The sequence below is a fragment of the Anomaloglossus baeobatrachus genome, chromosome 12 (genome assembly GCF_048569485.1).
Source record: "Anomaloglossus baeobatrachus isolate aAnoBae1 chromosome 12, aAnoBae1.hap1, whole genome shotgun sequence".
Taxonomy (NCBI): Eukaryota; Metazoa; Chordata; class Amphibia; order Anura; family Aromobatidae; genus Anomaloglossus; species Anomaloglossus baeobatrachus.
In genome coordinates, this window is record NC_134364.1 from 18,897,089 (window position 1) to 18,913,514 (window position 16,426).

At 48.6% G+C, this 16,426-nt stretch overlaps 1 protein-coding gene across 1 annotated transcript in view; it reads right to left on the reverse strand.

The window, feature by feature from the left end:
* Positions 1 to 1,222: 1,222 nt before the first annotated feature.
* RCOR1 (REST corepressor 1) overlaps positions 1,223 to 16,426 on the reverse strand; it is a 30,726-nt gene continuing 15,522 nt past the window's right edge. The window contains 5 exon segments of the mRNA XM_075330543.1: positions 1,223 to 2,419; positions 4,109 to 4,338; positions 10,587 to 10,644; positions 10,830 to 10,907; positions 12,258 to 12,452. Of these exon segments, the coding sequence (XP_075186658.1) occupies positions 2,381 to 2,419; positions 4,109 to 4,338; positions 10,587 to 10,644; positions 10,830 to 10,907; positions 12,258 to 12,452 (600 nt within the window). The 3' untranslated portion in view covers positions 1,223 to 2,380.

Genomic DNA, 16,426 nt, shown 5'->3' on the forward strand with positions numbered 1-16,426 from the left:
ATGTGGGTGTTTAAGTCCTGACAACACCCTGTGTTTTTTGCATATGAAGTGGGGATGTGGAAAACCAGCAGTTGGCGACAACCACACTCGGCACGGATATCTGGAGCTTGATTTTCTTACCATGACTATTCGGAGTTTCTGATACAGGACGGAGCGGACGATCACCGTGATGTATAGTCTTCTATTACATGATTCAGTGTTTTCAGTCCAAGCCCTGCAGATCAGTCAAACAGAACGCCTGTGGGAACCCCCGCAGGCTCTCGGTCCGGGCAGGCAGAGGGAGCGGGACCCCGCAGGCTCTCGGTCAGGGCAGGCAGAGGGAGCGGGACCCCGCAGGCTCTCGGTCAGGGCAGGCAGAGGGAGCGGGACCCCGCAGGCTCTCGGTCCGGGCAGGCAGAGGGAGCGGGACCCCGCAGGCTCTCGGTCCGGGCAAGCAGAGGGAGCGGGACCCCGCAGGCTCTCGGTCCGGGCAGGCAGAGGGAGCGGGACCCCGCAGGCTCTCGGTCCGGGCAGGCAGAGGGAGCGGGACCCCGCAGGCTCTCGGTCCGGGCAGGCAGAGGGAGCGGGACCCCGCAGGCTCTCGGTCCGGGCAGGCAGAGGGAGCGGGACCCCGCAGGCTCTCGGTCCGGGCAAGCAGAGGGAGCGGGACCCCGCAGGCTCTCGGTCCGGGCAGGCAGAGGGAGCGGGACCCCGCAGGCTCTCGGTCCGGGCAGGCAGAGGGAGCGGGACCCCGCAGGCTCTCGGTCCGGGCAGGCAGAGGGAGCGGGACCCCGCAGGCTCTCAGTCCGGGCAGGCAGAGGGAGCGGGACCCCGCAGGCTCCTGATATGGAGTAGGTGAGTCCAGTTTAAATAAAACACAGTATAATTGATAACCATATGGCCCCCCCAAGCTCAGTATGGTCCCCACTATTCTCCAATCCATTTGTATAAATATAAAATACGATTTCAGAACTCTTTCACACAACAGACAAGTAAAAACAAAACAAAAAAATTCCAAATATATTATTAATTTTCTGAACCGCAAAGCGGAAACAAGAAAGGGCCACACAATACAGGGAGGGGGTCAAAAATAAAAATAGGGAGACACCTTAATATATCCGCTGATACAAGTCATTCGCCAGTAGTAAAATGTAAAAAGGCACATAACAGACGAGCATGCAAATAAAAATAAAAAATGACTGATTAAATAAACATGATTTGTAGAGGAAATAAATTATGGAGCGGGGAAAAAAAAAAAAAAAAAAAAAAAATAACTTATCCATTAAAATGGAAACACGAAGTTGATGAAAGTCTGGAATTTAAGGTTATAGACATGATATCACCTTTACCTGGGCAGAAACTATGGGATCGCGTAGACATTGCACTAAGAAATGTTCTAAAAACTCCACTTTTCACAGTTCAGATCTGGGCAAAATGCTCGGCGCAGCGAGCGCTCATGTGCTGCTTTTGGGACTTTATGCTCCAATCACTGCCAAAGCTGCATCAAAGCGCAGCAATTGGGATGGCAGATTGTTAGACTTATGGACTGTAGTGTCTCAATGACGCACGATCAGGTGCCACGTTTTGACAGCAGCTTTGGATGTGACTGGAGTCAGCGAGGCGGTGTCAGAGCTAAGCTGTGAAAGATTACACAAGTTATATGACATTTTGCTTGCGTATCAGGACAGTAAGCCGCTATTTAAATTAAAAAAAAAATAAAACCTTAAAAAGAAATTAAAAAAAAAACTACATAGTTAATAACAAAACTCGTTCCCTAATATTTAGGGACATTCTAATTAAATCTTCTCCCTCCCGAACCGCGGAGGCGGCCCCCAGAACCCTGAAAATTGATTGAAATTCATGTCCGTAGAAATCATCCAAAATCCGAAGATCCAATTGTCCATAAAACAAAAAAAAAACAAAAAACGATAAAACTGGAGAGGGGGGAGGGGAATAATTCCTGCGCACGGGAGGGGTCTTCAGTAATGCTAAACTAAGTGTACAGCATCCAAAAAAGAAAGCAGAAAAACACAAGTCTGTGCATGCAGCATCTGTACAGCCGGACCGCGGTCATCAGACGGGAACAGTCTCAGAATTGGAGGCGCGGGCGGTCGGGGGATGGGTTGCAGGGTATTTACAGGTCGCATTGTTCTGTTGGGGTGAATAACGTTTGGGGGGGCACAAGCGTTGTCTCCCGTCCTTGCTTTTCGCAGTGGAAGCAGAGTGTGGATGTGTGCGGGGACTAGAGATGATTAAGGCAGATATCTCAAAGGGCTGGAAGTTATTTGCCTTTTTGGTAAGTAGCTGCTTGTCCACAAAGCGTGACGCAGGCGGTGGCCGAGTCCTGGTAATACCTGAAATTCGGGGAAAACTAAGTAGTCAACGATAACAGTTCTTGGTCTCATGAAGCCGGGGTGAATCTGACGTCTAGAAGAGCAGCCTGGAATTCGGAAACAAAAGAAAAAATAAAAAAAAACTGTGAAAAACAATATTATTGGTTCAATCGGCTTTAAGGCTATGTACACACGTTGCGCTTTTATGGGCAGATTTTCTGCGCAAAGTATGTTTTGGCAAGGAAAAACGTAGCATAAAAAAACCCTGCACATTTTTTTATTGCATTTGCGCGTTTTTTCATGCATGTTTTAGTAATGACGATCGCAGGGGTTCAGGCGCTGTACACCCCTCCACCAGATCCCCGGCTGATGTTACAGGTGGGACCGGGCTCTCATTGCCCACAGCAGTGCCCGCGCCGCTCCCGGTAGTTTAATCCCCTGAATGCTGCATTCAGGAGGCAGGCAGAGAGATCGCTTACCTCTCCCAGGCGATCAGGTCCTTGTAATGCCATGACATGGACCCAATCGCTGCCATGGCAACCCTGGGTTGGCATCATGACAATCCCGGGTTACTGAGCTACGGAGAGCCTCACACACCATGCTGTCTGCACAGTGTGTGAGGCAAAGTGCTGCAATATAATCCCCTGTAGTGATAAAGGATTACAGAAACGCAGGAACAAAAAAAAAAAGCACACAAATGACATTTTTCAGCAACAAAATCTGCAAGGAAAAAAAGAAGCAGCGTGTGCACAAGTCACAATTCTCAGACATTGCTGGAATGCATTTTTCCCTGCAGTATTGATTAAAAGCTGAAAGAAAAAAAAAAATGCATGAAAAGTGCGATAAAAACGCAACGTGTGCACACAGCCTGATAATGGGTTTAAGAGGGGTTGTATATAATTCTGTCTAAGGCTCCGTATAAAAATTGCAGTGCCCCGGACTGAGCATGGGTCTCCCGACCTGACCGTATAACCAAACCGCACGCGTGTCTGCGAGGCTGTGAGCTCGTGTCAGGAGAGCTGCAGTCATTTTTGTCAGTATACGGGACTGAGGCGGAACGGTGGCTCAGTGGTTAGCACTGCAGCCTTGCAGCGCTGGGGTCCTGGGTTCGAATCCCACCAAGGACACCATCTGCAAGGAGTTTGTATGTTCTCCCCGTGTTTGCGTGGGTTTCCTCCGGGTACTCCGGTTTCCTCCCACACTCCAAAGACATACAGATAGGGAATTTAGATTGTGAACCCCAATGGGGACAGCGTTCCTGATGTATGTGAAGCGCTGCGGAATATGTTAGCGCTATATAAAAAGAAAGATTTATTTTTTTATTTATGAGAAAAGTCTGTATACTGAGTAGGTTCTAAGTCCTTCAGGACCAGGCTTAAGCCAGACAATGGACCCCCAAGGGGATGTTTCCCCTCCATTACACTCACAAGTCCATAAGGACAGCGCTGGATCAGGGATGACATCTTTTTAACGAGATGAACATTAAAAAGGGATTTTTTTTGTAAACCCAAAAGCATGATCTGAACAATGCCCTTTTCATTTCGAGAGAGGTGCAAATAGCGCTCCATTATCACTGGCAGCCCCATGAATAAGAACTAGAGGGACGATGAAAAGCTGCAATCTCGATATCCCTGGGAGGTGACACCAGAGGTCGGACACCAGGCGATCACAGGATCAGGGATACCTTTCGTTGCTGTGCATACCCCTTTTAAACTACATTATTCCCCTATACTGATCCTTCAATCATCGAGCAGTAAACCCTAGATAACGAGGACGCCCCCGGGGTCACGTCATACCTCCTCCTCCTCATCAGACATCTTTATAGCAGTATCTGATAATTTCATTGGCTTCTCCAGGAAGTCTCCGTTCTCCTCGCTTTTGCCGTGTTCCGCTTCCCATTCTTGTAAGACTTGGTCGATGTTGAAGCGGCGGCGGTAATTCACAAAGAAATTTTTCACTTGAACCACTGACTTGTTTCCGATCACGTCGGAGATGGCTTGGAAGTCGCGTCCGTACTTTCGGATGGCTGCAGGGTAAGGAACAAAAGGAAGACGCTGAAATCCGAACTGCAGATGTAAAATGATAAAACCGCAATCATTTATATAACGCAAGTCTCTGGCGGCAGATATAGGGGAGCAGACGGGCGATCTAACCCCCTCCCTGCACACAAACGCTCGTCTATAAAGGACACCGGATTATTTGGTGGATTCCCTGATAAAGAATATGAATCCGTGCCTAGGTGGAAAGTTCCCATCTGAGAATGGACTGTGCCTAAGAAAAAGGGAATTTTGTTTACTTACCGTAAATTCCTTTTCTTCTAGCTCCTATTGAGAGACCCAGACAATTGGGTGTATAGCTTCTGCCTCCGGAGGCCACACAAAGTATTACACTTTAAAAAGTGTAACCCCTCCCCTCTGCTATACACCCTCCCGTGCATCACGGGCTCATCAGTTTTGGTGCCAAAGCAGGAAGGAGGAAACTTATAAATTGGTCTAAGGTAAATTCAATCCGAAGGATGTTCGGAGAACTGAAACCATGAACCAAAGAACAATGAACATGAACAACATGTGTACACAAAAAAACAACAGCCCGAAGGGAACAGGGGCGGGTGCTGGGTCTCCCAATAGGAGCTAGAAGAAAAGGAATTTACGGTAAGTAAACAAAATTCCCTTCTTTGTCGCTCCATTGGGAGACCCAGACAATTGGGATGTCCAAAAGCAATCCCTGGGTGGGTAAAAGAATACCTCGATAAAAAGAGCCGAAAAAACGGCCTCTTCTTACAGGTGTGCAACTGCCGCCTGAAGGACTTGCCTACCTAGGCTAGCCTCTGCCGAAGCATATGCATGCACCTGATAGTGTTTTGTAAAAGTGTGCAGACTCGACCAGGTAGCTGCCTGACACACCTGCTGAGCCGTAGCCTGGTGCCGCAATGCCCAGGACGCCCCCACGGCTCTGGTAGAATGGGCCTTTAGCCCTGAGGGAATCGGAAGCCCAGAGGAACGGTAGGCTTCAAGAATCGGTTCCTTGATCCATCTAGCCAAGGTTGACTTGGAAGCCTGCGACCCCTTACGCTGGCCAGCGACAAGGACAAAGAGTGCATCAGAACGGCGCAGGGGCGCCGTGCGTGAAATGTAGAGCCTGAGTGCTCTCACCAGATCTAACAAGTGCAAATCCTTTTCACATTGGTGAACTGGATGAGGGCAAAAAGAAGGTAAGGAGATATCCTGATTAAGATGAAAAGGGGATACCACCTTAGGGAGAAATTCCGGAACCGGACGCAGAACCACCTTGTCCTGGTGAAACACCAGGAAGGGAGCTTTGCATGACAGTGAAGCCAGCTCCGACACTCTCCGAAGTGATGTGACTGCCACTAGGAAGACCACCTTTTGTGAAAGGCGTGAAAGAGAAATCTCTCTCATTGGCTCGAAAGGTGGTTTCTGGAGAGCCGTCAGCACCCTGTTCAGATCCCAGGGTTCTAGCGGACGCTTGTAAGGAGGGACTATGTGACAAACTCCCTGCAGGAACGTGCGGACCTGCGGAAGCCTGGCTAGACGCTTTTGAAAAAACACAGATAGCGCCGATACTTGTCCCTTAAGGGAGCCGAGAGACAAACCCTTTTCCAGTCCGGATTGAAGGAAGGACAGAAAAGTGGGCAAGGCAAATGGCCATGAGAAAAACCCTGATCAGAGCACCAGGATAAGAAGATTCTCCACGTCCTGTGGTAGATCTTGGCGGACGTTGGTTTCCTGGCCTGTCTCATAGTGGCAATGACCTCTTGAGATAACCCTGAAGTCGCTAGGATCCAGGACTCAATGGCCACACAGTCAGGTTGAGGGCCGCAGAATTCAGATGGAAAAATGGCCCTTGAGACAGTAAGTCTGGACGGTCTGGCAGTGCCCACGGTTGACCCACCGTGAGATGCCACAGATCTGGGTACCACGACCTCCTCGGCCAGTCTGGGGCGATGAGGATGGCGCGGCTGCAGTCGGACCTGATCTTGCGTAATACTCTGGGCAGTAGGTCCAGAGGAGGAAATACATAAGGCAGTCGAAACTGCGACCAATCCTGAACTAAGGCGTCTGCGGCCAGAGCTTTGTGATCTTGAGACCGTGCCATGAATGCCGGGACCTTGTTGTTGTGCCGGGACGCCATTAGGTCGACGTCCGGCTTCCCCCAGCGGCAACAGATCTCTTGAAACACGTCCGGGTGAAGAGACCATTCCCCTGCGTCCATGCCCTGGCGACTGAGAAAGTCTGCTTCCCAGTTTTCTACGCCCGGGATGTGTACTGCGGAGATGGTGGAGGCTGTGGCTTCCACCCACAGCAGAATCCGCCGAACTTCCTGGAAGGCTTGCCGACTGCGTGTGCCGCCCTGGTGGTTGATGTATGCCACCGCTGTGGCGTTGTCCGACTGAATTCGGATCTGCCTGCCCTCCAGCCACGGCTGGAATGCCTTTAGGGCTAGATACACTGCCCTTATCTCCAGAACATTGATCTGCAGGGAGGACTCTGGCTGAGTCCAGGTACCCTGAGCCGAGTGGTGGAGGAAGACCGCTCCCCACCCTGATAGACTCGCATCCGTCGTGACCACCGCCCAGGATGGGGGCAGAAATGATTTCCCCTTCGATAATGAGGTGGGAAGAAGCCACCACCGAAGGGAAGCTTTGGTTGCCTGAGAGAGGGAGACGTCCCTGTCTAGGGACGTCGGCATCCTGTCCCACTTGCGTAGGATGTCCCATTGAAGTGGACGCAGGTGAAACTGCGCGAAAGGAACTGCCTCCATTGCCGCCACCATCTTCCCTAGGAAGTGCATGAGGCGTCTCAAGGGGTGCGACTGGGCTCGAAGGAGAGATTGCACCCCTGTCCGTAGTGAACGTTGTTTGTCTAGCGGAAGTTTCACTATCGCTGAGAGAGTGTGAAACTCCATCCCGAGATATGTCAGCGATTGGGTCGGAGTCAATTTTGACTTTGAGAAATTGATGATCCACCCGAATCTCTGGAGAGTCTCCAGAGCAATGTTCAGGCTGTGTTGGCATGCCACCTGAGAGGGGGCCTTGACCAGGAGATCGTCTAAGTAAGGGATCACCGAGTGTCCCTGCGAGTGCAGGACCGCTACCACTGTTGCCATGACCTTGGTGAAGACCCGAGGGGCTGTCGCCAGGCCAAAGGGCAGCGCCACGAACTGAAAGTGTTCGTCCCCGATGGCGAAACGCAGGAAGCGCTGATGCTCTGGTGCAATCGGCACGTGGAGATAAGCATCTCTGATGTCGATTGATGCTAGCAAGTCTCCTTGGGACATCGAGGCGATGACGGAGCGGAGGGATTCCATCCGGAACCGCCTGGCGTTCACGTTTGTTGAGCAGCTTGAGGTCCAGGACGGGACGGAAAGATCCGTCCTTTTTTGGCACTACAAACAAGTTGGAGTAGAAACCTTGACCCCATTGCTGAAGGGGAACCGGGATCACCACTCCTTCTGTTTTCAGAGTGCTCACCGCCTGAAGAAGAGCATCGGCTCGCTCGGGGGGCGGAGATGTTCTGAAGAAACGAGTCGGAGGACGAGAGCGGAATTCTATCCTGTAACCGTGAGACAGAATGTCTCTCACCCATCGGTCTTGGACATGTGGCAACCAGGCGTCGCAAAAGCGGGAGAGCCTGCCACCGACCGAGGATGCGGTTTGGGGAGGCCGAAAGTCATGAGGAGGCCGCTTTGGGAGCGGTTCCTCCGGCGGTCTTTTTAGGACGTGACTTAGACCGCCATGAGTCAGAGTTCCTCTGACCCTTCTGTGGCCTGGTGGACGAGGAGAATTGGGACTTGGCTGAGGTCCGAAAGGACCGAAATCTCGATTGTACCTTCCTTTGTGGAGGTTTGTTGGGTTTGGACTGGGGCAAGGACGATTCCTTTCCCTTGGATTGTTTAATGATTTCATCCAATTGCTCGCCAAACAGGCGGTCGCCAGAAAATGGCAAACCGGTTAAGAACTTCTTGGAAGCAGAGTCTGCCTTCCATTCACGTAGCCACATAGCCCTGCGGACTGCCACCGAATTGGCGGATGCTACCGCTGTACGGCTCGCAGAGTCAAGGACAGCATTCATGGCGTAGGACGCAAACGCCGACGCCTGAGAGGTTAAGGACACAACCTGTGGAGTAGAGGCACGTGTAACTGCATTAATCTCAGACTGGCAAGCTGAGATAGCTTGGAGTGCCCATACGGCTGCGAATGCCGGAGCAAAGGACGCGCCAATAGCTTCATAGATGGATTTCATCAGGAGCTCCATCTGTCTGTCAGTGGCATCCTTGAGTGATGCACCATCTGCCACTGGAACTATGGATCTAGCCGCCAGTCTGGAGACTGGAGGATCCACCTTGGGACACTGAGCCCAACCCTTGACTACGTCAGGGGGAAAGGGATAACGTGTGTCATTAAGGCGCTTAGTAAAGCGCTTATCTGGAAAAGCTCGGTGTTTCTGGACTGTATCTCTGAAGTCTGAGTGATCAAGAAATGCACTCCGTGCTCGTTTAGGAAACCTAAAATGGAATTTCTCCTGCTGAGAAGCTGACTCCTCAATCTGAGGAGTTGGAGGAGAAAGATCTAACACCTGATTGATGGACGCTATAAGGTCGTTTACTATGGCGTCCCCTTCAGGCGTATCAAGGTTGAGAGCGGCGTCAGAATCAGAGCCCTGATCTGCCACCTCCGCTTCATCTTCCAGAGATTCCTCATGCTGAGACCCTGAACACTGTGATGAAGTCGAGGGAAGCTCCCGGCGAGCCCGCTTAGCTGGCCTGGGACTGCGGTCTGTGTCATAGTCCTCACCGTGGGAGCTATGAGTCGCCCCAGGAGCACTTTGCTGCTCCAACCTAGGGGGGCCTGGGGTCAATGATTCAACAGTGCCCGGGGCCTGTGTTACTAGTCTGGACTGCAAAGCCTCTAGAATCTTAGCAGACCATCTATCCATAGACTCAGAAAGTTTGTCAGCGAATACTGCAAACTCCGTCCCTGTCACCTGGACAGTGGCAAAGGCTCCGGCTGAGTGAGTGTCACAGGGGCCGAGCATTGCACACAATGAGGATAGATGGAACCTGCAGGTAGCATAGCCGCACATGAGGTACAGGTTGCAAAGTAAGCCTGTGCCTTGGCACCCTTGCTTTTTTCGGACGACATGCTGTTGTCTCCTTTTAGAGCAATCAGAGAGGGTATATAGCCAAGGCAACAGTGCGGCCGTACAGAGTAAATGTATACAAAATATGGATATAAATATACACTTCTGCACCCAGGGGAGCAAGCACCTCGTAACAGGTGCTGCTTACCGACCGCCCTCAGCGTTTGTGTGACCACCAGATTCCCTGCCTGGGCTCCCAGCGCTGTTGGAGCTCGTCTCTGAAGATCCCCAGCGTCAGCCGTGCTGCTAGTAATGGCTGCCGGCGTTCTGTGAGGAAGAGGGAGCCGTGGGCGTGCACTAAAAAGTGCGGGAATCTGGTGCCCCACTGTGCACAGTGAGGGGGGAGGAGGATAGAAAGTATGCTCCTGCCCTCAGCGCTGACGTTCCGTGCAGCGTCCCGCCCTTACTCCTGACTGGCAGGCCCGGGGGCGGGAATATGCGGCACTAGGCCGCAAAAGCCGGGGACTCGAGTTATACGCGCGGCCGGCAAACAAGCGCGGCCAGCGCGGTAGTCCCGGCGCACCAACACACCCAGCAGCTGCTGCAGCGTGTATCAAACAGGCGCTCCATGCGCCGTCCCCAAGGGGACACAGAGTACCTCAGAGTAGCAGGGCCATGTCCCTGACGATACCCGGGCTCCTGTCCAGCAGATTCCCCCAGGGGCTGCGGAGGGAGCGCGGTCCCAGTGCCTGGAGACCGTTTAGGATCCCACTTCACCCAGACGCCTGTAAGGGATGGGGAAGGAAAACGGCATGTGGCTCCTGCCTATGTACCCGCAATGGGTACCTCAACCTTAACAGCACCGCCGACTCAGAGTGGGGTGAGAAGGGAGCATGCCGGGAGCCCTGTAATGGGCCCTCTTTTCTTCCATCCGATATAGTCAGCAGCTGCTGCCGACTAACTTGTGGAGCTTGCGTGCATGTGTGCCTCCTTCAACACAAAGCATAAAAACTGATGGGCCCGTGATGCACGGGAGGGTGTATAGCAGAGGGGAGGGGTTACACTTTTTAAAGTGTAATACTTTGTGTGGCCTCCGGAGGCAGAAGCTATACACCCAATTGTCTGGGTCTCCCAATGGAGCGACAAAGAAAATATATTCTGTGTTTATCACTACCTTGTACGGCGAGAAGTTGTTCCTCCGTCGTCCAGCGAGCATTGAACTTCTGTGCAACCTGAATATATAAAAATATAAGGGATTTAATATGGAGCCATCAGATCACAGGACTGGATTACACACGCCGCAAAATAAAAGGTGACGGCGTCCGGTCACTGAAGATCAGAGCCCCCCCCTCCCCCTCCACCGATCGTTACATCCTACAGACACCACTATATAAAGGAATAAGGAGCCCGCACTTACTTCAGGAATCCGGAACTCCTCTACTCCCCCCTGGAGCTTCTCCTTAAGAGCGCTGTTCGTTTGTTTAATATTTTGAATCTAAAGAAAAAGGTAAAAATAAATGAGTAAGCCAACTGAAGAGAGATAATCCACAGACTTTCCAGTGTTAAGTAACCCATCATTCAGGGGTTAAGTCATGTGTTGGGTGCCAGAGAGTGGAGGATGATTAGGCACCATACCCAGGAGATGCCGGCTGGAGAACACAGCCAGCGTCCTGCTGCAAGCAAAATCATGTCTGACCGCTGCCGTCTACATGCTGCTGCTCATCATAGATTGGAGCAATTAAAAAGTGCAATTCCTGATGCGGTCGGGGAGGAGCCAACGGAATGATGGGGCAGCATGAAGGCAAAAAATATTATATAATACACGATTAATTTTTATTTTCTTGCTGTCCTGACATCCCGTTGGCTCCTCCCCGACCGCATCAGGAATTGCACATTTTAGTGTGTGTATATATCACACAAATCACTTCTGTAAAGGTTTAAAAATAAAAAAGAATTAAAAAAAAAGTAAGTCATACAGCAAAAAGTAAAAAGATAAATAAACGTCAGCTTGTCCAAACAGACAAATATATACGCTAAAATCAGATGAAATATAAAATTCTCAGAAAATGATTACACTAATCATGTTATATACAAATTATATATATATATATATATATATATATATATATATATATATATATATATATATATATATATATATATATATATATATAATATTTTTTAGTGTATTTTCTCCCATTTAACTCTACCGTCATTTTTATTTCCGGCTAACCGATACATTTCATAAAATGAATGGTGTCATTTCAAAACCACAATTCATTGGGTAAAGTATGGCATTGTTGTAGGAAAGGTTAAAAAAAAAAAAAAAATGAAAATATCAAAGTCATGAAAATATTAAAACTGGGGCTGAGGGAGCTGCTTGGCGCTCAGTAAGTGTAACCAGCATTTTGATGCTCAGTAATCATTTACAGAGTATAATGGAAGTCAATGGGAAACTTGAGCATTTTTCAGGGAGGTCTTTAATAATAATATGCTCGTGTTCCCCATTGCCTTCCATTATACCCAGTTTGCTCATCTCCAGTGTAAACATTATGCCTTCTCCTATGATTGGCCATGTATTGTGGGAGTAGTTAGAACAGCAGAATAAAGTGGATGTTTAAGGATCGGTGATCACTTTCCGCTCTGAGGATCGGGGTGTGTGACCGTGCAGCACATGGCCGCGCACAGCATTAACCACCTTGGCTCGCTCCCCTGGCCCGTGCAGCACATGGCTGCGCACAGCAGTAATCACCTTGGCTCACTCCCCTGGCCCGTGCAGCACATGGCCGCACATAGCGGTAATCACCTTGGCTCGCTCCCCCGGGCGCCGGCGGCCGGTACTTGCCTGTCTCTTTATGGAGACGAGCTCCATGTCCAGATGTCTCAGCAGTGTGGACGCAGCATTGGCGTTTGCAGAAACGGCCGCTACATCTTCCTGGGAAAGGAACATTCCCTTCGGCGGTTTCCTCTTCGCTCGGTTCTTCGCCTGTGATGGATGTTTTTCTTTCTTCACGTGGGGGATGGTGTCATTTTTCGGTTCCTGTTCAAATGTAATGACCAAAGAAACCGCATCGTATAAACACAACGTAATCTGCACGATCACTAAATATCACAAGACGTTTATTAAACCGCTCTAACACAAATTAAGTATTATTATTGTGGAAAGGAAAAATAAAAAGTTCTGAAACTCTTTATTATACTTTGTATCAACTTCACGGCATTTTCAAGAACGTTTGCTGATTTTATTTTTTTTTTATTTGCATGGAAATTAATAACATCTCCCAAGGCAAGAGGGGCTGTCTGTTAGGCTGGGGCCACACGGGCACTACTGCGATCCACTTGCATGAGACTCGGCTCGTGCTGGCAGTACAGCAGAGCCGAGTGTCATGCCTGTGTCCTTGCAACTGAGGTCCGTTCGTGCGAGCAGACCTCAGCTGCGGGGGGCGGGCCGGCACTCAGGAGGGGTGGGAGGGATTTCTCTCCCTCTCTACTGTGTAGCCGGCTATAGCCATTCTCGCACTGCACTAGCAGTACACCGATGTACCGCGAGTGCAGTGCGATTTTTCTCTCGCCCCATTCACTTGAATGGGTGCGAGAGAAAGAGACTCAGCTTACAATCGCAGCATGCTGCGATTGTTTTCTCGGTCCGATTAGGGCTGAGAAAATAATCGCCCATGTGTGCTGACACACCGGCTAGAATTGGTCCGAGGGGAATGCGATGTTTTATCGCACTCCACTCGCACCGATTTTCTCGCCGTGTGGCTTAGCCCTAAAAGAAAGCCTACATTTCCCGACAGCAAGGAGAAATCTAGAAAATGACGATTAAATAAAATGTGCGCAGCTCTGGAGTATAATACAGAAGGTAACTCAGGATCAGTAATGTAATGTATGTACACAGTGACTGTACCAGCAGAATAGTGAGTGCAGCTCTGGAGTATAATACAGGCGGTAACTCAGGATCAGTAATGTACTGTATGTACATAGTGACTGCACCAGCAGAATAGTGAGTGCAGCTCTGGAGTATAATACAGGAGGTAACTCAGGATCAGTAATGTAATGTATGTACACAGTGACTGCACCAGCAGAATAGTGAGTGCAGCTCTGGAGTATAATACAGGAGGTAACTCAGGATCAGTAATGTACTGTATGTACATAGTGACTGCACCAGCAGAATAGTGAGTGCAGCTCTGGAGTATAATACAGGAGGTAACTCAGGATCAGTAATGTAATGTATGTACACAGTGACTGTACCAGCAGAATAGTGAGTGCAGCTCTGGAGTATAATACAGGAGGTAACTCAAGATCAGTAATATAATGTATGTACACAGTGACTGCACCAGCAGAATAGTGAGTGCAGCTCTGGAGTATAATACAGGAGGTAACTCAGGATCAGTAATGTATGTACACAGTGACTGCACCAGCAGAATAGTGAGTGCAGCTCTGGAGTATAATACAGGAGGTAACTCAGGATCAGTAATGTAATGAATATACACAGTGACTGTACCAGCAGAATAGTGAGTGCAGCTCTGGAGTATAATACAGGAAGTAACTCAGGATCAGTAATGTAATGTATTTACACAGTGACTGCACCAGCAGAATAGTGAGTGCAGCTCTGGAGTATAATACAGGAGGTAACTCAGGATCAGTAATGTATGTACACAGTGACTGCACCAGCAGAATAGTGAGTGCAGCTCTGGAGTATAATACAGGAGGTAACTCAGGATCAGTAATGTAATGTATGTGTACAGTGACTGCATCTGCAGAATAGTGAGTGCAGCTCTGGAGTATAATACAGGAGGTAACTCAGGATATGTAATGTATTTACACAGTGACTGCACCAGCAGAATAGTGAGTGCAGCTCTGGAGTATAATACAGGAGGTAACTCAGGATCAGTAATGTAATGTATTTACACAGTGACTGCACCAGCAGAATAGTGAGTGCAGCTCTGGAGTATAATACAGGAGGTAACTCAGGATCAGTAATGTAATGTATATACACAGTGACTGTACCAGCAGAATAGTGAGTGCAGCTCTGGAGTATAATACAGGAGGTAACTCAGGATCAGTAATGTAATGTATGTGCACAGTGACTGCACCAGCAGAATAGTGAGTGCAGCTCTGGAGTATAATACAGGAGGTAACTCAGGATCAGTAATGTAATGTATGTACACAGTGACTGCACCAGCAGAATAGTGAGTGCAGCTCTGGAGTATAATACAGGAGGTAACACAGGATCAGTAATGTAATGTATGTACACAGTGACTGCACCAGCAGAATAGTGAGTGCAGCTCTGGAGTATAATACAGGAGGTAACTCAGGATCAGTAATGTATGTACACAGTGACTGCACCAGCAGAATAGTGAGTGCAGCTCTGGAGTATAATACAGGAGGTAACTCAGGATCAGTAATGTAATGTATATACACAGTGACTGCACCAGCAGAATAGTGAGTGCAGCTCTGGAGTATAATACAGGAGGTAACTCAGGATCAGTAATGTAATGAATATACACAGTGACTGTACCAGCAGAATAGTGAGTGCAGCTCTGGAGTATAATACAGGAGGTAACTCAGGATCAGTAATGTAATGTATTTACACAGTGACTGCACCAGCAGAATAGTGAGTGCAGCTCTGGAGTATAATACAGGAGGTAACTCAGGATCAGTAATGTATGTACACAGTGACTGCACCAGCAGAATAGTGAGTGCAGCTCTGGAGTATAATACAGGAGGTAACTCAGGATCAGTAATGTAATGTATGTGTACAGTGACTGCATCTGCAGAATAGTGAGTGCAGCTCTGGAGTATAATACAGGAGGTAACTCAGGATATGTAATGTATTTACACAGTGACTGCACCAGCAGAATAGTGAGTGCAGCTCTGGAGTATAATACAGGAGGTAACTCAGGATCAGTAATGTAATGTATTTACACAGTGACTGCACCAGCAGAATAGTGAGTGCAGCTCTGGAGTATAATACAGGAGGTAACTCAGGATCAGTAATGTAATGTATATACACAGTGACTGTACCAGCAGAATAGTGAGTGCAGCTCTGGAGTATAATACAGGAGGTAACTCAGGATCAGTAATGTAATGTATGTACACAGTGACTGCACCAGCAGAATAGTGAGTGCAGCTCTGGAGTATAATACAGGAGGTAACACAGGATCAGTAATGTAATGTATGTACACAGTGACTGCACCAGCAGAATAGTGAGTGCAGCTCTGGAGTATAATACAGGAGGTAACTCAGGATCAGTAATGTATGTACACAGTGACTGCACCAGCAGAATAGTGAGTGCAGCTCTGGAGTATAATACAGGGGGTAACTCAGGATCAGTAATGTATGTACACAGTGACTGCACCAGCAGAATAGTGAGTGCAGCTCTGGAGTATAATACAGGAGGTAACTCAGGATCAGTAATGTAATGTATATACACAGTGACTGCACCAGCAGAATAGTGAGTGCAGCTCTGGAGTATAATACAGGAGGTAACTCAGGATCAGTAATTTAATGTATATACACAGTGACTGTACCAGCAGAATAGTGAGTGCAGCTCTGGAGTATAATACAGGAGGTAACTCAGGATCAGTAATGTAATGTATATACACAGTGACTGCACCAGCAGAATAGTGAGTGCAGCTCTGGAGTATAATACAGGAGGTAACTCAGGATCAGTAATGTAATGTATTTACACAGTGACTGCACCAGCAGAATAGTGAGTGCAGCTCTGGAGTATAATACAGGAGGTAATTCAGGATCAGTAATGTAATGTATTTACACAGTGACTGCATCTGCAGAATAGTGAGTGCAGCTCTAGAGGATATAACATTTGTGAACATTGAACATAAACGTGACAGTATTCAGTGTCTGTGATGTTATGTAATAGTAGGAAATTCAGATACTTTTAGCAGAATAAATCCAGAATAAACACACAAAGCACAAATGTTGTATAATGAGCTTCCCCGGCAGCGATTGATCCTCTAATGCGATTTTGGCTGGTAAATGTAAAATGGC